This window comes from Zalophus californianus, chromosome 2 (assembly GCF_009762305.2).
Source record: "Zalophus californianus isolate mZalCal1 chromosome 2, mZalCal1.pri.v2, whole genome shotgun sequence".
Classification (NCBI taxonomy): domain Eukaryota; kingdom Metazoa; phylum Chordata; class Mammalia; order Carnivora; family Otariidae; genus Zalophus; species Zalophus californianus.
In genome coordinates, this window is record NC_045596.1 from 110,695,353 (window position 1) to 110,717,654 (window position 22,302).

At 33.0% G+C, this 22,302-nt stretch overlaps 1 protein-coding gene across 2 annotated transcripts in view; it reads left to right on the forward strand.

Annotated features, from left to right (window-relative positions):
* The window catches only part of PCDH10 (protocadherin 10), a 62,436-nt gene that overhangs the window by 30,408 nt on the left and 9,726 nt on the right, over positions 1-22,302 (forward strand). The window contains exon 5 of one of the 2 annotated variants that reach the window (XM_027599695.2): positions 10,719-17,129. The exons of the other annotated variant lie outside the window; for it this stretch is intronic. Within the exon in view, the coding sequence (XP_027455496.1) occupies positions 10,719-10,738 (20 nt within the window). The 3' untranslated portion in view covers positions 10,739-17,129. Of the gene's footprint in view, positions 1-10,718; positions 17,130-22,302 lie in introns of those variants that run through there. 2 annotated transcript variants of the gene reach the window in all.

Consider the following 22,302-nt stretch of genomic DNA (forward strand, 5'->3'; position numbering starts at 1 on the left):
TATATTTTATTAAAAAAATTCAGTTTCCCAGTTATAAAGTCAATGTAATGTTAGTCTATGATCATTATCTGCCTTATTTTTTTCCTTGTTAAAATGTGTGGGAAAAGATGTTCCATGCTTTTCTATAGGTACCTAGTTCGTAATGCTGCTGATACTACTCGAGGCTTGAGATTTGGGACAGAATCTCGTCTTTGAACAGCCTCTCTTACCACTTTTTCTTTCACAGTTATCCTTAGTATTGAGCTATCAGCTCCAAAACACCCAGGTAATCATTTGATTGCAAAATATTTTGTTACATTTGGGAGATTTAGGGTGATGGAATGCAAACTATTTCTAGATACGTGAAGTATAAACCCTGGAGTCTTTGCTGGGCTCTGTGAGGAGACACAGGTGTGCTTCCCTTTGCATTCCCCGATCTCAGTCCTTTCTGCCCAGCTCACCAAAACTAATGAAGACCCTTCTGTTTTACCGTCTGGCTTCTGTCAAGTAGAGTATTAATTATATTTATAGGCATTTGACTCCAATAGTCTCCTCTAAAAATTTTGAGAAGCTCCCTATTGTGGCCACAATAATGTTCACCAGCTTTAAAAGTTTATTTTGTTTAAAACCTGTCTACACTTTTTGCTTCATGTCATTCAGTGATTGTCAGCTTCTCAATACACCATTTTCCCTAGGTCCTCGTGCTCTGACACATTCTATTATCCCTCTGGCATCTCTCTCATCTCCAAAACCACTCCTCACATCGGTGTGGCCATCTCTTACTCATCAGTCAAGATTCAACTCATTTTACCTTTAATAAGAAGCCTTTCCAGGCAAAGGCAGATGCACATTCTTCTTGGAACTTCTAGATTTTTATACATGATTGCTGTTTTTAAAATATCTTGTAAAACAATTGTTTTTACCATTGGATTGTTAAACCTTTTAAAGCAGAATCCATGTGTATTCATTTTAGAGTCTCAAGTCCCAGAATTTTGTCTGGAGCAAAGTAAACACCCATAAATGCTTGTAGACTACATCAATGAATCAACAAATGAAACATCTGAAAGCTAAGAAAGGAAGTGCTATTTCTTTTCTCTTTAGTTATCTAGGTAGGCATCTTCCCGACTCACACAAATTAATATAATTATAATAATCTCTTAATGCCAAAACAAATAAAAAACCCTCCAAACCTAACCATTTCCACTACTAACATATTCTTCCCTGATTTCATCATCTTTCAACATTCCATAATTTCCATGTCCTTTTTATTCTGGCCTTAACTATATTAGTCCTTTTATTCTTTTTTTTCTGATTGATCACTTTTTCTTTAAAAACTACTTAAGCCTCAGGGTGCCTGGGTGGCTCAGTAAGCAGCCAACTCTTGATTTTGGCTCAGGTCATGATATCAGGGTCTATATTTTTTTAATGGTTTGTTGCGTGTCATTTACAAACATATATGTAAAAAATTAAGTAAATATAAGGTAATTAAATATGAGCATAAATGGAGATCCATTGTAACACATGCTTAGTGGCGGGGACAGGAGATTATTCATAGTGCAGGATAACTATGGCTATAGGCAATTTATCTGACTTTCCTTTAGGTTTTGGGGGTTTCAGTGTAACAATTTTTAAGTGTTTGGTATTTTTACTCATCATCATTATTGCATAAGTTATTTTCAGATGTTTTTCTTAGTTATTTTTCTATGGCCTTGTGGCAACTGAATATCTCATATACTTTTTTTGAATAAGACAAAATATTGATTTTTTTGCGTGTGAGAACTTTATTAAATATGCAGGTAGGTTTGTACATTTATCACATTTTAATAATATTATAGGTATCTTATATATATACATACATTGTCAATACTATTTAACCAGAATCTGTTACTGGCCTCAGCAAAGGTTGATTATTTAAAATTTGAATTTTGTCCTAGATTTATTGTGATATTTTTCATAAACAGTAAGTGTATAGTATGACTTTTATTTATTACATGGTTAAACATTTACAGTAATTAAGATGAACTCTATTTAAACACAAAGTGTAAAGTCATGGGATGTAATATAACTATTTAAGGATCCAAATCTTGTCATTTAATTAGTACGTAACTAAACTTTAGCAAGCCTGATATAATCTTATTTCAACAATTTAGCATTTTTGTTATTTTTTTAAGATGAGTTCGGTTCACTGCCTATCAGTTTTCAAAGATTGTATTTATTTATTTATTTGAGAGAAAGAGCAAGAGAGCAGGAGCGCGGGGCAGGGAGGCGAGGAATAGAGGGAGAGGGAGAAGCAGGCTGTCGGCTGAGCAGGGAGCCCAATGCATAGGATGAGATCCTGACCTGAGCCCAAGGCAGATGCTTCACTGACTGAGCCACCGAGGTGCCCCGCAACCCGTTTTCAAATCTTTAATTATCTGATGATAGGGTAAATTGAAAGGGCAAGGGGGAGGTGGTTTAATGAGTTTCTAGGGGATAACTAAAATGAAAATGTATACATAGGCTTAGATTTTAGCGTGAATGATTTAAAATTATGTTTATTATGCAAAAGAAGAAAGAACATTTTATCTATATGCTATATCTATTTCACAAAAACAAAGATTTCATTCAAAACAAGGTTAAAATTTAATCCTGATACAAGGAATAAGATTGCATCCATGTATGATATTTAATTCATTAAATATGAAATTATATTGTAGATAATTGAGCTTCATTTCTCTATCTTCTTTTGAATTTTATTTGTTTATATATGTTCTTCTTTTGAATTTTAAATTTTAATTTAAATTAAAAAATTGATATCTTAATTTTAAATCATTTTAGATGGAAATACACAGAAAATATATGAATTACAGTGTTATAAAATAATTAGAAAATATAATGCAACATTTTTCTAGGGAACGCTGTTAATATTTGTCTCAGTGGTAACCAGTGTCATCTATGGTGTCATGAAGCAGATGCCTTAAGATAGGGTTGCCAGGTTTAGCAAATAAAAGTCATGAACCTAAATACTGCATGGGGCATATGTATACTAGCAAATTATTCATTATTGATTTGAAATTCAAATGTACCTGGGCACTGTGTATTTCCTCTGCCAATCTTGCTCAAGGGGTTTTGGAAGCCTATACATAGTCTTGGGGTTCCTAACCTGTTTTAGTGTGAGTGGTCAGCTTTCCCTTTTCAATGTGTCAGCCTTCCAACCCCTCTCTGAGCCTGCAAATCCTGTTCTTAATATGCTATTTGTTTTGACATAGAAGCAACTGAATTATGTTAGGGAAAATCAGATCGTTAAGAATATTAAATAAACAGCCATATTTTTACACACAGTTTCTAAGTCCTGTGTATTGTCTGTGTCTTTCTTGAAAATAAACTTGTATAAATTGTGTTATAAGTATTTTATTTACCAATCCAGAAGATTTTCCACTATTTTCATGGCTTAATTATCTAAGGCTTTGTTTAAGTTATTTTGAAATTGTATCCCTGTTTAAGTAGGTTATTCGTGGTTAATAAATAGATACATGGCTATGCATTTTTAAATGAAGTTCTTATGTATTTATTTTTTAAGTCTTTCCTATCTTTGCTGGAAATTATGCTTGGTTTTCATATAAAAGACAAAGTTGAGCACATCACTAATAGTTGATCTAATATCACAGTACAATGATGTGTGTTGCAGATAGATCTATACGCATAATTCCCTATGCCTGTAGGAATGACCAATCCCATTCAGGCATTTTTCATGTCTTCTGCTTTGAAAATTAATGCTAATTTCAACCTTACAGGGAAATAACTAATTTAATCTCTTTATAATGTTTTGAAGAAAATTAATTGAAATACAAGTGTCTAAATGTCAGTGAATGTTATCACTCATAATTCTCAAAGAAAAAAAAGAATCATTTATTCTTTAAAGGAACATATGGATATCATGTTAGAATTTTAGATACACAAAATAATAGTATTTGTCTAACTTGAATTTCCTAACTTGTCATTAGTAAAGTCAGATAATTGAGTGGATTGTCTTCAAAAGAAATTTCAAGGGTATTTCTTTATTGCCAGTGTAAAAAATGTGATTTTCAAATAGTTCTGGAAAATATCAGTGTTCATATTTTAGTGGATTATGATAAAGGATTCCAGGAAAATTTTCAATGGTATCGTAAACATAGAGGGCCATGTATGTTAGAGTTCCATTGCCTAACTATATACCAATGTCGGGTGGAAGTATTTAAAAACTAATTCAGTCTCCAAACTTGATTTTAAGACACCAATTAGGCAAGGTGGTTTTGTTCATCAAAGAGAGCCTGATAGAGTGGCTAGAGTGTGCTGGGTAGGGTCATGTTCTATTATTTTCCCCCTTCAGGGAAAATTTGTTCAGCTTCTGAGGCATAATTTTCTGCATTTCTAGATGAGTTTGGAATGGATCCCTTCAATCTATAAAATTTTATGCAATATCTTGTTATAGTAGGTTTTTACTTTTTCCCAAATATTTAACTTAAAAGTGTAATGTTTTTAGCATTTAAAAACAGATATTTAGAATATTGATAACTCTTGTGTTCAGATGGAAAAATTATGCACGATTCCTGTGTTTTTAGCTATCTTGCCTAAATCAATTTAGATAATGATAATAAGCAAAGTGTATTGTCTAATTAAAGGAGCTGATACACTATCAATGGTTTTTGCTGTAGAGTTCAAAGCACTCTGAATCAATCTACTTAATTAGAGTTAAAGATTTTTAAACCAAACAAAATTGAGTTACTGTTATTGTACATCTCCCCTGTCAAAAATATTGGTGGTAGTTGTCATGGTTGCAGTAGCCCCACAGACTAGAAACTTTCTAGTGAACCAGTTGTAAATGTACCATCACCTTTGTGCAAAGGTGATTTTAAATTGTATATTCCACATACACACAAACACATGCAAGTATATAGAAATCTCTAAAAACCTCTATCTAGAAGGAACCCAGGATGTTTCAGCGGATTCATTTCCTCATACAAAGCTATGTGAGAGCCATGGTATAGTGTCACAGTTGTGGAATGTGCTTCTGGACAAATAGAAGCTCCTATTTTCAAGGTTGTTAAGTCTTTTAATTAACAATAAAGTTTAACTTGAAAACAAACTTTGAGCAATAAGTTCTGAAATTTTCACTGATAGTAAATTCAGGGCTTTGGACAGTGCGTTAACTCTACTTGATCTTGGGGGGGCACATTCCAGCTTACAAAATAAATTCCTTCTTTGCACATACCATTCTTAGTGAGAAAATGAGTCCTAATTCATTTTTAATCCATAGCCTCAAATTAGTATACGGTCTTTATCGCAACTAAAATAGGGCAGTATTGATTACACTGGATTCTTAGGGGAGACGGTGACTATTGTTAAGTAACAAAAATTCAACCGAGTACATTTTTTTTAATTTTATTTTATTATGTTATATTAATCACCATACATTATATTATGCAGCCATCAAAAAAACGAAATCTTGCCATTTGCAACCGAGTACATTTTAAAGATCTAATTGGCTTTATTACATGATTCACCATTCGGGCAGCATCCCTTCTAGCAAATACAGGGGCCCTCTGAGGAATTTTACAAAATGGAACGTTTTTATAGATGGAAGGTGGGGCAAGAGTTATTAGCAAAAGGAAAGGATTGTTCCAGGCAAGGCTGCTTTCCCTTAGGGGGATGAGAAAGGGATCTTAACATGCAGATTACCTCATCTTCCTTTGGGGAAGGGAGAGGGCACTTGTGTCTGACTCACTGGTGCTAATCGCTATCGAAAGTTTCTTCTGACTGACTGACAGGTTAACACTTCATCTCTGGGGGAGGTTGAAACTGCATTTAGATTAGGTATGAGGCTCCAGTTTAGGAATTTGGTCTAAGTGATGTCAATTTAAAAGATGGAAACGACAGGCAGTGGTTTTCTTCTTAATAGTAGTTAAGGGTGCTGAAATTGCGAGAGCTAGAATGTCTATGAAAAGAATATGTTCAACATATTCCGCTCTTAGAAAAGATCCATTTTACTCATTCATTGATGTCAATTTCTCTACCACAAAACTACGCTCGCCAATTTCTTACCTCTTCAAATACCCATGAATTTATCTTTTTTAACAAACATTTATTAATTGCAAGTTACATTGTGATCATTACATACACATATAAACTGAACACTTGGCTTTATTATATATTTCTGACATGAATGTTCTAGAGGATTGTTTGGGTCATTTATTTCACAAAGTTTTCTTTCTAAAAGACTAATCAGGTTTATATATGGGAGCCACTTTCCCCAGATGAACTCTTGTTTTCTGGATATATTCTATAATCCCTTAACTCTGTCAAGTTAGAATAAAAAGCACTTTGATGAGAGGAAAAAACAAAATTTAGCATGAGGATGTTGTGCATATTATGAAATAAATGTAAGAGTTCAAGTTCATGCTGCACTAAGCTAGTATTATTGGGCAAAAGACAATATATATTATATTAACAGAAGGCTTTCAGTCTTTTTATAATTCATAATAAAGTATAGTGCTTAATTGTTTTTTTCATTATATATAACTTAAAATTTAAAACCTGCCATTTTTTGTGAAAAGGAAAATATTTACAATATGAACCATGTACAATTGTATTTTAAAATATAAAACAAATCTAATACTATTCAAGGGGGGGGAAGATAAAAGACAAATCAAGCAGCAACTCATATTTAATAGTTACTGCTACTATGCTCATTGCTGGACTTTACAGTTAAACGGAAAAAAAAATTAGCAAGATTTTGAAAGGGAATCCTCAAAAATGGCTGAAGAATAAGTTAGAGCAAAGTTAAAAGAATTGATTATTCAACTGGACAGATCTCTAATGGAGGTTTGCTTTTAAACGATCTTTCAGTTTCTGATATGCTTTTACTCTGGGAACAGAGGGCAGGTGTTTCTGACTTCTGTAAGGGGTAATGGGCTTTAGCTCTTGTCTGCTAAATTCACTTTACATATAAAGTAGTGTCCTGACCGGGAGGCTCCTTAAACATTTGAATGTGCTCTGGAGTAGATTACTGATCTCAGCCTCTGAAGTGTTTCACTGCCATGGAGTCTCAGTCATCTGGGATATTTGAAGGCTGTTCTTTCTTTCAGTCACAGAAATAAGGTTAGGTCACTTCACATGTTTATATATTTCTTAAGTTCCTGTGGTTCATACTGTCGTAAAGTATGAATGGTATTTTGCTTCCTGTTATGGAAGTATAGAAATGTGAATATTCAAGTTATTACATTGTCATTTTAATATATTATACCAAATTATTTTTCACCAAGCTAATTATACTATTACACATGGTATAAATAAGATATCAGTATTGATATTTTTACAATTATTTTTGCAACATACATGCTTATAGTCATCAAACAGAATTTGTAAATGTCCCAAAGTTTAATATCCTACTTTACAAATTATCAAAGGCAATAACAGGATTCCACAATATGAGGAAAAATATGCAACCTGGAACTTTCATAAAAAATATGTTAAATGTATGCATACATACGTGTTAAATATATACACACATATATATGCTAAACTATAAAAAGTAAATATTTGAATATCTCTTTTCCCTTAAGAGTGATTTTTTCATCCAGAGTTCAGACAATGAGATAAAAGTCTTAAATGTGAGACTTCTGTGATTCATTATGAAGAATAAAGGCAGTGAATGAATAAGTAGAAGTAAAAAGAAATACTAACAGTCCTTTTTCTATTATTTAGATTTGACTGAAAAGAAAATCTTTCATCTCTATCAAGTGACCAATTCCCTACCTATGCTGATGAGTAGCTAGGGGGAAAAAATGCATTTGTGAATTGAAAAGAAAAAGCAGAAAATTTTCAAGTATGCTTTCATAATTCCAAAACATATATAGAATACCTCATAAAACATAGAGATTCAACATTCTCTTGAGCCTGAAATGCTTCAACAAATACATAGACTTAACAGTTAACACTGTGCAGTAACTGTCCTTGGCACTTACTCTAAAATGTAATAACATTGCTTTTTCATATATATATGTGTATATATATATACATACATATATATATATATATATATATATATAGTGTGCTACTTGTCCAACATTAACCCAGACAGCCCCCAAAGATAATGAGTATTCTATGTTCAAACTAGCCCTTAAAAGCCTTGAAACAAAATGTATGTGACTCTAACTTTAGTAGTAATATTTCATTTCCTCTAGTTTGTCTGGTTGTACTTCACATTTGGGAAATTTGCTTTGGAAATGGAAGAAATCTTTCCTCCTCATCCTACTTTGTTCTGACCTTCAACCTCAGGCTTTAACACCTGTCCCATTCAGATTTGCATTTCTGAATTAACAGATAGGTGGGAGAAGGTAATTTAATAAAAGGCGATTATTTTATTCATACAACTGCTGGAAGAAGTGCACTTTAAACAAAAGCAGCACACCCATAACTCTAGGCAGTAATTAAAATATGCATTTAAGCTTGTGTTTAGATTTAAGATATCAAGTATAATGTGTGCTAAACTTCTGTGTTCTTAAAACTCTGAACTATTTTAATAATACAATTTCTTTTTGTATTTTGACTGAATCAAAGGAACATATCATATCCATGCTAATAGCTTTTCCCATAAGTAATCTTTTAACCTAATTAGAAATATTTTACTGATTTAAATATGTATCGGATTGACTAATTTCTGCATTATATTAAGACGTAGCTTTTCAGCATATTAATTTTTGCACATAATAAATTATAGGTTGAGGATAGGTCACTCTTTAGTTTCTTTTGTCCTCGAACTATAAGTGTTCGAGATGTTTCCTATAAATTAGTGTCCTATAAATGAGTATTTTAAGATGTTTCCTCTAAATAAGTATTTTAAGAATAAAACCTCTTCCTGTAAGTCATATCTCTAACTTAATTTGAGAAAAGTGGTATTGTTTATGGGGTGTACATATTTCCTGGGTTGTCCATGAAAGCACAAGATTATGTCTTATGTAATTATTGATAGTGTTCCCTTTTACTCACACAATTTTTCAGCTTGAACAATAAATTATTTGGTCACTGTAATTATTTGTCCAATTCATTTTACGAATGTGAATTGCTACGGTGCTTAATTATTTGAATTTACTGAAGAATTTTAAATTCTGATTGGTATAAACCAAATATATTTAAATCAGAAATACTCAAGTTTATCATGAAACAGGGAATTTGAATTTAACAACATAGGAAAATAGGATTTGATTATTTAAAAAGACCAAATTTCTATTTGCTTTTATAGACTATTCTGTGTAGCATTATGACCAGGTAAGTTATAATAACTACCATGTAGTCTTGTGTTAGAGTTAACTCATTTTATATTTCATGATGTTATATATTATTACAAAACAAAATATGTTTTGATTGTTTTCAATACTAGTTACTACACAGTACATGTATGTATTCCTTTTCAACTTTATTTCTCAATGGTGGTGCCTGACTTTTACAATTTTAATTGATGTGTCTGCTAAACCGTGGCCTAGGGAAGAAATCTTTGGTTGGCTGGTCACAAACTGAGCTTGTGAGGAGAAATAAATGAGAGAATCAGGGAAATAAATTAAGAAAAATATGTAACCAGATAATCTATTTGAAATTAATAGAAAAATACCATAGACGAGGAATTGAACTGACCAGTATGTTCTTATATTTGTGTAAAGAAACCCCAAAAAGAAACAAAAAAAATCCAACTATTCCCAGATTGAAACAATTCAGTTACACTATTTAGAGTAGTTCTTAATTTTTAATTCTCCCTCTCTCTATATATATAATTTTATTATAGTTGATTTTACACAACCAAATTGCCTTTTATCACAATTGTGCACAATTTTCAAAACCTTTTTATCATATATCTATTATGTGTCAGATACTGCCCTAGGGGTACAGTTCTGTTTTCATTGTGCTCATTGCCAAATATAAAGATTATCGATAGGTGGGAAGAAATAACTACCATTATAAATAAATAAAATACTTAAAATCATAAAACCGAAATGATTGAATTTAGAAATTCTACTTCATAATTCAATACATTGTATAAGACTGGGCCAAATTCAATATCTTTTTCTCTTTTCACCTTTACCTTCCTTATAAGAAAACTGATTCTTTTTAGGGGATACATTTAGATTTTTTTTTATTTCGTAAACATAAAAAAATTTGTTTTTTGCATAATTTCAAAGATGAGATAAGTAAACCGAGAAAATGTAAAGCACCCTTTAACTTTTTAACTACATAAACATTTTCTGGCACACTTTTCTGTATTATATATTGATTATATATATATATAATTTAGAATTTATTAAACTAGACATGTAACCAGTTGCTCATAGATATTATAAAGGATTGTTCTAGAATGTTTAAGGACCACACATTTTTTTCCCATACTCTGATCCTGCATAAGTAGTGAAGTAGGGATTGTTTTCTATGTCCCATTAAAAGTTTAGTCTCCACATTACTCGTGGTTGGTACATAAAGTATACATCTCCCACGTGAAACTGATTTTTCAAAATATCAAAATTGTAATTTTTAGAAAGCCAAGCACCAGAAAAACTTTTCTCTATAACTATTAGAAACCAAGGTCATCTCTGAAATATTTTGACACTACATGGGTCTGGTATAGGGACACAACTTATTTCCAACTGTATTTGTTTCTTTTTAAAATGACATGCAATTCTAAACTCCAAAACCCAGGCTCCTTTTCTTAGAGTATTTTTCTTTCTTTTTCACAGCACGGAAAAGGATATGCTAGTCAATTCTACAGGATTTACCTGAAGCAGCATGATTTGCACAAAGTCGACCAACAAAAGCATCAACTTTTCAACTTCATTATCTTGGCCATCCAGTTAGTTGTGTGTAACTCAGTTTTAGATTGCCGGCGGAGTCGTCGTGGCCAATTATAGGACCTAATTGCTCTCAGCAGGCCTGAGAAATGAGTTGAAATGTGCAGAACTGTAGAAACTTCAGAGGCAACTGATTTTGCCTCTCCGATCAGTGTGTGCCTGTTTACAGCACTATTATATCTTTCTCTCTCCAAATGTCACTGAGCCCTTTAGATGTTTATATTCACCACGAGAAGCCAGTCATAAAGATAAAGGAAATTTGTGCATTATAAATGCAATATCACTGTTTTAAACTTGACTGTTTTATATTATTTTTGTGTGATCAAGTGTTCCCCAAACTATTCCAACTTTACAAGAGAGATTGTGATTATGTTCTTTTCACCTGTGGGTTCTAAAAAATGTTGTATTCTGAAGACCCACAAAATATCAAAGACATTCTGTAGTTTATACACCGTGTTGCAAAGTGTTTACTGTACTATTTCAAAGCTTCTAAATAAATATAAAATATATATATTATATTATATAATTTTCCTAAAATGTGGTACAACTCAGTTGGTTTTTAAATGGATTCATACAGTCCACATCATACAGTAAAGTAAAAGGTAATTCAGGGTCCCAAAGATAAACTTACTAAGAAAAAAAATCATTAATAACTTCCTCCCAATTTTCATATCTTATTCAACCCTGTTTTTCCTTGTTGAAAAGAAAACAAAGCACTAAACTACAAAACTTTGTCAAGAACTCGTACTGAATTTTCAATGCCAAAGATATAGCTGTCGATATTATCAGAAGAGCACTGAACATGTAATATCAAAATCTCTAACAATTTACATTCTTTCGATTCTATTTCTATGGCTTTGAATTTAGAATCATTTAAAACTTTTATAAGGAATCTATAAATTCACCTGTATTTGTTGTTAGAAAAAAACAAAAACAAACACTGTGTGTCTGTACATTTTGTGATGTAAAATACGTCATTGAAATTACTATTTTAAGAAGTCCTCAACCATAGAACTCACACAGAATTTTATTTTACATAGTTTTACATAGTTTTGTGACTCCTAATAACACATGAATATAAAATCTATTTATAACTCTATATGAATATATAGAGATATATCAATATCTGAACTGGTAAAGAGTAACTGTAAGATATAAGGGATCTCTAAATTTAAAATAAATTAAATAAATTTGGAGATAGAAAAATGGTATGCTATTGTTTTAGTAGTATCTTACATGCAGGAGTTTTATAGCTTAAATATAGTCAGTGTTTTATCAGTGAGAAAAATTCTTCCTCAGTCAGCCTTGAAAGATTAAGCTTGCCTCTTATTTTTAGGCCAGTGAAGTTAATTATTAAATTCATTAAGGTGTATTTTCCTTTCTTTTACATATTTTTCTTTTTTTTCCTACTGTTGTTTATTGCTTAACTAAGAGAGAAATTAAGAGAGAAAAATCGGAGAATGTGAGATAATCTTCTTAGCAAAAGACAGAATTCTCATAGCTCCCCTCTAAAAAAGCCTTCAACATATCTGAATGTTTGCCCAATCCAAATTACAGATCAATTTGTAATATTTACCACAATTGTCAACTGATCTTATGAATTCAGTGATAGTTTGAGTTGTGCTGTATTATTAAAGAACAGACTAAAACTTAACACATAGCAAATGTTTCCCATCCAATTTTATGGTCATTTAAATAGGAATTGTTTTCCTTCGATTTAACATTAAAATGCATACACATATTTATATGTCCTTGATATGTATATATTTGAGTGGCTTCCGGCATCACTTATTTGAATGTTATCAAATTATAGATATTAATACGTCATAATCCCAATCATTTTATATATTGAAATAATATGTAAAATGTTCCAGCCTTTTGGGGACCCTTTAAAAATATATAAAACTAATCCATCACATATGACACAAAAAGCACATGCATTCACATAAGTGCAGCAGTAACATTTCCTCAAACTTTTGGCACTACTTCATTAATATTTTGAATGATAGACTCTTAGTAAGGATATGTTTCTATATAATTTAGCTGGAAAAGCGTCTGTTTGTTATAATTGCTTTTTAAACAAGAAAATGATTTTCTTGTTGAATCACTCTGCTTTAATTAAAACCTTTCATTCATCATTTACAATTATGGGGGAAAACACACATCCATCTGCCTTATCACATGCATTAAAAATGAGGATATACTCACTTCATATATTACGGTTATATTCATTCATTCAACCTTAAGAAAGTTTCTTTAATTATTTAGCCCTTTATGTCATTGTATATAATCTCCCTTGAACAAACTTCTTATGCCATATATTTATGCATTAGTTTTTTTATGTCATAGTAAGAGTTCTTCTAATTTGCATTTAAATTTTTAAATTATATCATTAATCTATAAAAACAAACAAGAAAAAACAAGGAAATTTTACCTAATTTGTGGGAAAAATATTTAAAACAAAATACTAAACATTTAGTTATCAATCAATTATCTGTTGCAACCAGAATAAATCTGAAGTTACAATAGAGTAAGGATATAATTTTAGCAAATTGGCTAAAATGTTATCTACCAATTGATGGGGAGACTATGAAACAGAAAAATGCAATCCACCAATAATAAAGGTTTCCAGGTAAGCATTTATTAGATTAGCATGGAAAGGAATTTTAGATTAATTTTTTGTTTAATCTAGTCGTCCTAAATATCCAATCTTACATCATTTTATACTTATCAAAGGAAAATAATATCTAAATTATTAGACAATATTTCATCAATAAATTATTTCCAAAACGAATAATCATGATATTTACTCCTTCATAACATGGTTAGTTTTAAAGTAGTAAAAATGTCAAAATAATTTCCTGTGGAAACAGTGTCTTAATGTTTCAAAGATATGTCAAAAGACAATTTTTAGAGATATTTTATCCACATGTAAAATTCTAATTTTTACCTTGTGAACATAATTCTGTGAAATCATTTTAAATCTAATATTTAAATATCACATCAGAATTACTTAACAGATATAATGGTGTCACTATAAGTGTATCATCTTTCTTGGAAAATATAAAGGAAACATGTATATTCTGTTTTTTGAAGATATTAAATGCAATGCCTTTATCAAACATTGCAAATTAAGTACTGCAGTAGAAGATTTAAATATTTTAATTACTCATCCTCTCGCTTCATTTCTTAATAGTGTTATAATTTGCCATCAGATTTGTAATGTAGAAACTCTTCTATTTCTCCAATAAGAGGAGGAACAAAAATCCTCACGATTCGCAACAAAACTTTAATAACTGTATATACATTGTACCATTTCACCTTACAAAAATTATTTGCTGGAGTAAATGTAATATTAAATATAATTACTCAGTCAGAATGTTGCAAATGTTAGGCAGGATAAAGAAAATTACGGTACTGACTGATAAGAGCACTGTTAATTGTCATTTCATGTGGTTTTCTTTCTCCCCCCTTATATTTCTATGTGTGCTTTTAATACCCAAGGAAGTCAAAAATATTTAAAACATTGGTATACTTGATAATTTTTCTGAAAATCCTATATTTTTCATATTGCAGTTTCTTGGGTTCTCTATCTTTTTCAACTCCAATTTTGTAGTGGTAAAGGCTTTGCACTTAACATCCTTTTTATGTTCCTTTTTAACAGGGAAAAACAAAATGACAAAATTCCATATTTTTTATGCCATGGAGTAGTAAAATTATTTTATATATTGTTAGCTCTTCAAGGAATTTCCCTCTGCTAGGTCGAACAAAATCCTTATACAATAATTTGTGAAACTACTGTTCAATAGAGTATTTTTTTTTCCTCTAAAACTTGGCATAGGTTTTAGATTATAGCATTCTATGAGGATGCTGGTAGATGGGTGCCGCCAGAGTATTGCAGGCAATAATATGACTAAAATTCTAATACCTTTAGTGTGCATGCATGTATTTCTAAACACTGTTATTTTTTCAGTATTTGTAAAATTAGAAAAATGACTTATTTCTTGAAAACTTGTCACATGCTTAGTTTGAAGTTTTACACTCCAGATGTTTTTGAGTTGTATGAAAATTTTGCATTAACGATGCAAATATTAAAATTTCACATGAGACTCAAAAATATCTGAATGACAGAACTCAGACTTCCAATATATCCATACATCATAGAGCTGAAAGTAAGCAGGGAATTTCAGCTCTAAACACATTTTTGAGACAGTTATCTGTGAGTGAAAACAGGGTATTATAACAAAAGATGAGTTTAAATCTTAACTATAGTGTTTGTTACTGTGAATGCTATAATAATACATAAGTAAAATGAGTGTAAATGTAATATATTATTTTATACTGCTGTATACATATGAAATAAATAAAACTAGGATACATATTATGCCATTTCTCCATGCATGGATCTTCCACTGACGCCCGTGGGAGCTTTGAATAAAAATCAGTGGCAAAATATGGCCCTAAATTTAAAAACAACTAATGCTGATTTAGTAATTTTAGTCTTAATATAACAGGTCTAAGGGGACATCTGTTCAAAACTGAGTCTCATTCGAGGAAACATATGCTAGGTTTAAAGGATTTCATGATATTTATACTTTTGAAAGTAGGCATTTAGTTCCATATGATTCTCATGATACCCACAATGAATATTTTAAATATATATATATTTTCCACCTAATGTTATATTTTCTTTTTAATTTTTTTGATTTGTAGTAATACCAAGGGTCTACAAGGAATGATATTGAGAAGTTGTACACAGGATATGAGTGCCTTCAAGCAATAAGAGGAAAACATTTTATCTAAAATTTTAGAAAGAAATTATTTCAAATTTAAAGTCAATGGAATCGTAAGAAAAAATAAAATACAGATGGGTATCATTATTCAAGAAGAAAATATAAATTAAGGTATAGAATTTTTATAATGTAAAAATAATCTGAATGAATCTTTCAGAAATTACAATCTGAAACAGCTAAAAGGTAATATAGAAGAAATGTGTTTTGTAATCTCATGTGTGGTTTATGTAACTGATTTTCTTGAGTTCAGACTACACATATCTGGACAGAAATTCATTTTATGAAGCAATGAGGGATAGGACTAGTATTTCTTCTATTTGGACATCGAATACACAGGAATGATGATTCTCAATGAAATGTTGACAGCCATAACTACAAGTTACTTTGTTCCCCTAGACCTGTGCCTCCTATCCCTTACTTTTACCCTTTCTGGAAATCATATCGCAGACTCTTCCATTTAACCAAGATTATCAATTTTCAGTCAAAAAATTAAATTTTATTGAATTACACTTCTATAGTAAGGTCCAACAATGAGGGGAGGTAAGGATGCATGGTAGTAATATCTGCCTTCATGAAAATTCTAGTTTGCCTTGAGAACCAAAGAAAGTATAGGAAAATACTAAATAAGTAAATGGTCAAATAATGAAATAATCAAATTTGTGGTCAAAACCCAACTGTGGGTCACGAGAATAAGTCAATGTATTAAGATGAGAACATAAAAACAACACTATAAGTAAATAGAATAGAAAAAATGTAGAGTAGAAGAGTATGAAAACACATCACTCATGGTAAAAACAAACAGTTCTTTGTGAAACATTTCCTCCGATACATGTGTGAAATAGGTCTCAATGTGAAATATATTTCTTGCTGTGAATCATTGCCCAAGTGTTTGAAAAGCACTGCACTATATGATCACTATTTCAAATTTACATTTATTTAATGCTGTAGAAAGTCAGGGAAGATCTTTTCAAAAAGTTCTTTCGCATCTGAGTCTTGATCTTTACCTTTGTAAAATATGAAGTACACTTAGCTGTAAAATGTTTTATGAGAATCCAGTAAACTGACAAATGTGAAATGCGTAGCAACAATGCTAATGCACATTAGGTGGTATATTTTATTAAAATATCACTTTCATCTCTTTACCCCTATTCTTGATTACCAAAAGTATGGAATACAGTCTCCAAATGGAAATCATTCCTTTCTCAAAACTCCAGACTGCTTTCGAGTTGTATTTAAGCAGTGCTTATTGCACAATCTCAAGAAGCATGTTGACTTGCCTTTGGTTTCCACTCATCAGCTCAGTTCACCTTTGCCTTTCTATTTATTGGTGGTTTGGAGTCCAGGAAATAAAACTCACAGCTGCTGAGTTCCAGTCATTTCCCTTTGCAACTCGCAAATAGCCCTCTATCCCTACTATTGAAAAATATATATGTATGATTGCACTAGGACATATTTACCTGATTTTTTCCCCCAATCCCCAATGTGCTTTTTGAATAACTTTTTATTTCCATGCAAATAAATGTTTGTTGGAGTTACTGAATAATTGACAGAATGATATTTTTTGCATGTGACTTATAAAATGCATTTGGGCAGTGTGAAATAACAAAAATTCAACAGAGTAAATTTTAAAGATCTAACTGGCCTCATTGAACAATTCATAAATCAGGCAACATCCCATCTAGCAAGTAGAAGAGAGCTCCAAATGGCTACAGAAAGGGAAAGGTTTTTAAAGCCAGACAAGGGAGTCATAAACAAAATAAAGGATTATTTCAGGCAAGGTCACTTCCCTTTGGGGACTAAAAGGGTCTTATTATATGGGTTTCTTCACTGCCACTGAGCAGAAAATTCCAGACTGACTGATTAAGATTACATTCCTGGGGAAGCTCGAAACTGCAATTAGGTTAGGAATAAAGCCCCCATTTGGTGATGTGGGCCTAGCAGAAGTGACTCTATTTTGGACCTGTGGTTTCCTTTTTAACAATTCCTTCCTTTTGATCAGACTGTCAGCTTGACTGAGAGATGTGATCAAAATTTAAGGCATTAGCACCACTCTCAGCTACCACTTGGCAGCTTCTGTTGTTTCTTTTTGTGGTATCCATAGGTCACGGTTCCAGGTTCATAGTCCATAAATTTGTCATTCTCTTTGCTTCTTTTCTGGAATTCTAGTCTTAGGGAGATCATTTTTCTTGGTGGTTAGCCGCTGTGAACATACATTTAAGGCTTTTGAGAGAATACAATGCACTAGGGAGATTATTACGATTATAATAGGCAGGGTATTTTTAATGTTTGGAGTGTACTTTGGAGCCACTGTCCCCAAAAACGCAAACCAATCAAAATCAAATAAGTCAAAGAAAGACCTCACTAGAGGACTAACCTTTTTAAGCCAAGTGGTTTGCTCAGTGATCTTATATGCCCGAGTTTCAACTTCCACAGAAGTGTTAATCCAAGTGCAGCAGGTGGTGTTGGCCCCAGCACAGACACCTCCTCACTCAGCTAAAAGAAAATCGAGGGCTATCTTGTTGTCAAGAACGACCTTGGTCAGAAAGTCTAAGGATCATTGTTGGGTAGCTATTGTCTTAGCAATAGATTCTATGCTACCTTCAAAAATTAAGGAGAGGTTACTGATCATATTCTCACTTACATTTTATCCCTAACCAGGGAAGCATGGCCCTGCCAAAGGAAGCAAATCCTGAGTCATGAATGCCTCCTGGGAGTTCTTTTCTAACTAGATGGTGTAAATTCAGGGGAGCCAACTAATGAGATGTCTTAGTTAGTTTGTGAAAAATTCAGGGCACCGTTGGATAACCTAAGAGGTATTGCTCAGTTATGCACCAGTCATCTAGGTATTCAGGTCCAAAGAGAATGAAAAACACTATAGATAAAGACAAACCCAGTTAGGATACAAACCATTCTCATTAAGGAGGTGCTATTAATGGATTCATTCACAGAGATTAATGCATTTGCCCCTTCAACCCAGGGATCAATTAGCACATTCAGAGAGTAGATCTCATAGCCTAAAATAAAAAGTTGTTCTGAATACCTTGCAAAGATGGGTGCTGCTGGAGAGCTCTCTTAGTGATTGGGCGGCAGATCTGATCTAGATACTCATGGGAATGTGAGAGCGTGATTGTACAAAGATTTACATAGGCATACAAGTTTAATTGCATAAGTACAGTTATAACTAGAGAAGGGAAAAAACAAGGCTCTTGATGTTCTGTCACAAAAGTTGAATGTACTAAAAGACTTCTAAGAGGGACTGACTGAAGCTCACCCCCTATTAGCAATGGTCTAGGAAATATGGATGACAGTATTAGCTTTCCAGGCCAATGCTGGAATAAAGAAAAGAAAGAGAAGATGAAAAACTTTCATGATCTGTTAAAGGATGAAGTTTTGATCTGGTGTCTTGGTGGAAGTAGTCTACAGATGTTAGGTACAGCCTTCTTGTGAGATGTGTACTATAGACTCAATGTCTTCCAGTTTTGCAGCAGTGTCAGTGATTGAGAATGCTGGTAATGTCCCTTCCACTGGGGCTCAAGAGGAGTCCTCTGATGATGATGTTTCCAGAATATCCAATCACCAGACTTCAGACAATGGCCAAAAAACAGGGATCCTTTGAACTGGGATCTGGAAAGGCTCCTTTAACCTATTGATACTCTTTAGCATAAGACATTAAATACTTATAGTAGCTAGCCATCCTAGCATGACAACGAGGGGGCGGCAGGAAGTTGTATACCAACAGAAATTTGTGTACAGTGACTATCTCATGTAGACCTAGTTTATGTTTCCCAAAGGGGGTCTGAGAACAGTCAGCGAGGCCAGAGGCAATACTATAGGTCAAGGGAGTCCAATAGTTTCAACAAGTGTAGAGATTTTGAGTTTGAAAATCCCATTAGTTTTCTCAACCTTTCCTGATTATTGAGGATGATGGGGCCAAGTAATTATTCCAAGGAGTTTGCAAGGTTTTCATTAAGGCTCATATGATTTGTCCAGTGAAGTGGGTGCCTTGATCACTGGAGATTGCAGAAGGTCATCCTCAAGTGGGAAACACATTCTCTAATAATATCTTTGCCACTGTGAAGGTGTCAGCTTTGTGGCAGGGGAATGCTTCAAACCATCCAGAAAACATACAGAAAATAGCAAGTACATATCAATAACCCACACTAAGTGGCAACTGAATGAAGTCCAGCTACAGGTGCTCAAAAGAACGAGAAAGAGTAAGTCCGGGGTCCCTTGGGACAAAAAGTAGTTTCTCTAGGAGTATAGACCTGACAGGTTCCTTGTTGGTAGTAAACTGCACAATTTATGCCTACACCAATGTCTGTTCATAATTTGAGTCACCTTAAAGGCACCATGGTGGATAAAAGAATGCAAAAACTGAGCATTGGGGTTTACTAGAGAGCCAGGAAAAACCATCATCTTGGGTTTTCCATAACACCAACTGTTTATTTAATTTACAGCCATTGTTTGCCCATCTTTTTTTTTTCTGATTCAGGAGCAGGCAATTGCTATGTTACAAGAACATCAAGATGACAAAAGTCTGGCAATGAGGGGTTATTTTTTGCTGAAGCAGAATGGAGTTTGCCACCTGAGTTGCAACTTTTATATATTCTATTGTTGCTGTCTATGTATGAAACTTAGCTAGGGCATTTCCCTGATATTCAAATTCAGTCCTTGTAATGCGGGCCTCAATTTTTAAGGCAGCGTTTTCAGAAGGTAAAAGAGTAGCAGTAAGAAGTTCATTTACTTGTGGTCCTTTTTTTGATTGGGGTCTCAGAGAACATAAGAAAACCCCTTTGTTTCCATAACATCCCCAAATCATAGATTACCCCAAAGGCATACTGACTGTCAGTATAAATATTAACAGTTTGTCCTTCTGATAACTGGCATGCTCTGGTAAGGGCCTGGGGCTCTGTTTGTTGAGTTGACTTAGCCAATGGGAGATTCCCCCTTTCAAGTAGTCCTTGTTGGATAGTAACCGCATAACCAGCTTTGAAATTTCGTTCTTTATTTCTACAATATGACCTTTGAACATGCAAGATTAAATCGAGATTAGTTAAAGGGGTGCCGTGTAAAGCTTTAGTATTCAGTGGTCTATTGAATGGATTTTTTTCCCCCCAGTGGTTCTAATTGTAGACTTCTTGAAGTTGTCATTTCTTAGCTTGGCAGACCCTGTTCTCTAGAGCTGTCCTTGGGTTGTTCAAAATTGTTTTATTTTCTTCTTTTCTCTTTAATTAATCAAAACTTCTATTTCCTTATGATGAGAACGACGTTTTTAAATTTATCACCAAACTAAAGCAGTTCATATTAACCTGTGACTAAATTCGTGTTTCTAAAGGGGCACTTATATTTTAAAGGAACTATATTAATCCATGTAAAAACTTCTATTGAGGATATTGTATCGATGAAGACACTTTTTATTTTGCTTCATCTTACATATTCAGTTTTCTTTGAGAGCAGTTGCTAATCATTGGGTCATTGCTCACCCAGTTTGCCTGGGAGTAAAAAGCATTTAAAGAATGTTGCAATTATCTAATTTGGAACACCATCTCCATCCTCCTGATCCCTTTCTCATGATGAGTGACTCTTTTCTTAATCATTAAAAAAAGGGAAGAAAACAAGTGTTGATGTGGTGAATTGCATAAGACTAAAACTGAATTTTATTCTAGAAGTATGAGAGTTTTTAATATTCTTCATTGTATTTCCTAATTAATAATGGAATGAATGGCCAACTTCAAGGTTTTCTGGCAATATATTTCTTTCAAAATTGATGTCCGTGCTTGTGTGTGTGGGGGTGTTGTGGGTGTGTGTCTGTGTGTGTCTGTGCGTGTATGTGTCTGTGATAGGGAGAGGTATGAACCAACACAAAAGAGACTCATGGAGGAAGGCATAGAGAAAATCATCTTATAGGCAACCACATGTATTCTGTATTCTGTGCATCTACTAATCTTTAGATTATCAGAATGTCTAGTTGGAAGGTAATGATATATTTGATCTTCAACAAGCTGGCGTGGGCTTTTCCACATGCAGGCAATCAATGATCAATTTCTTTTGGCATTGTGTGATAACCACCCTTATTTTATACAGGGCTACACAGACCACAAAGAGACGACACGATGGTTATAATAAAATATACCAAGGAATGTTGAATTAGAGAGAGAAAATGAGAAATGAGAGCGAAAAAGAAGTAGAGAGAATCCAACTATTGTCTTCCTTCATTCTCCAGTAAGTTTTAAGAGACTGAGAAGCAGTTATGATTTTTAAAGTTCATGTAGTCATATACATATGTAAGTTAAAACAAGGAGAAAACTAATGAAAATAAACGATGGTTGGGTAATTCCAGTTAAAATACAATAAGGAATGAGGCAAAGTAAAAAATTCCTTAGAAAGGAGTAAAACAGGAGCACCTGGGTGGCTCAGTCAGTTGAGCATCTGCCTTTGGCTCAGGTCATGATCCCAGGGTCCTGAGATGGAGCCCAGGATCCAGCACCCTGCTCAGTGGGGAGCCGGCTTCTCCCTCTGCCTCTGCCCCTCCCTCCCAGCTCATGCTCTCTCTCTCTCTCGCTCTGCTGTCTCTCTCTCTCAAATAGATAAATAAAATCTTTAAAAAAAGGAGTAAAACAGAGAAAGGATATATAAATTTTATATTAAAATATAGGAATACCAAACTATCTCATTGGGAT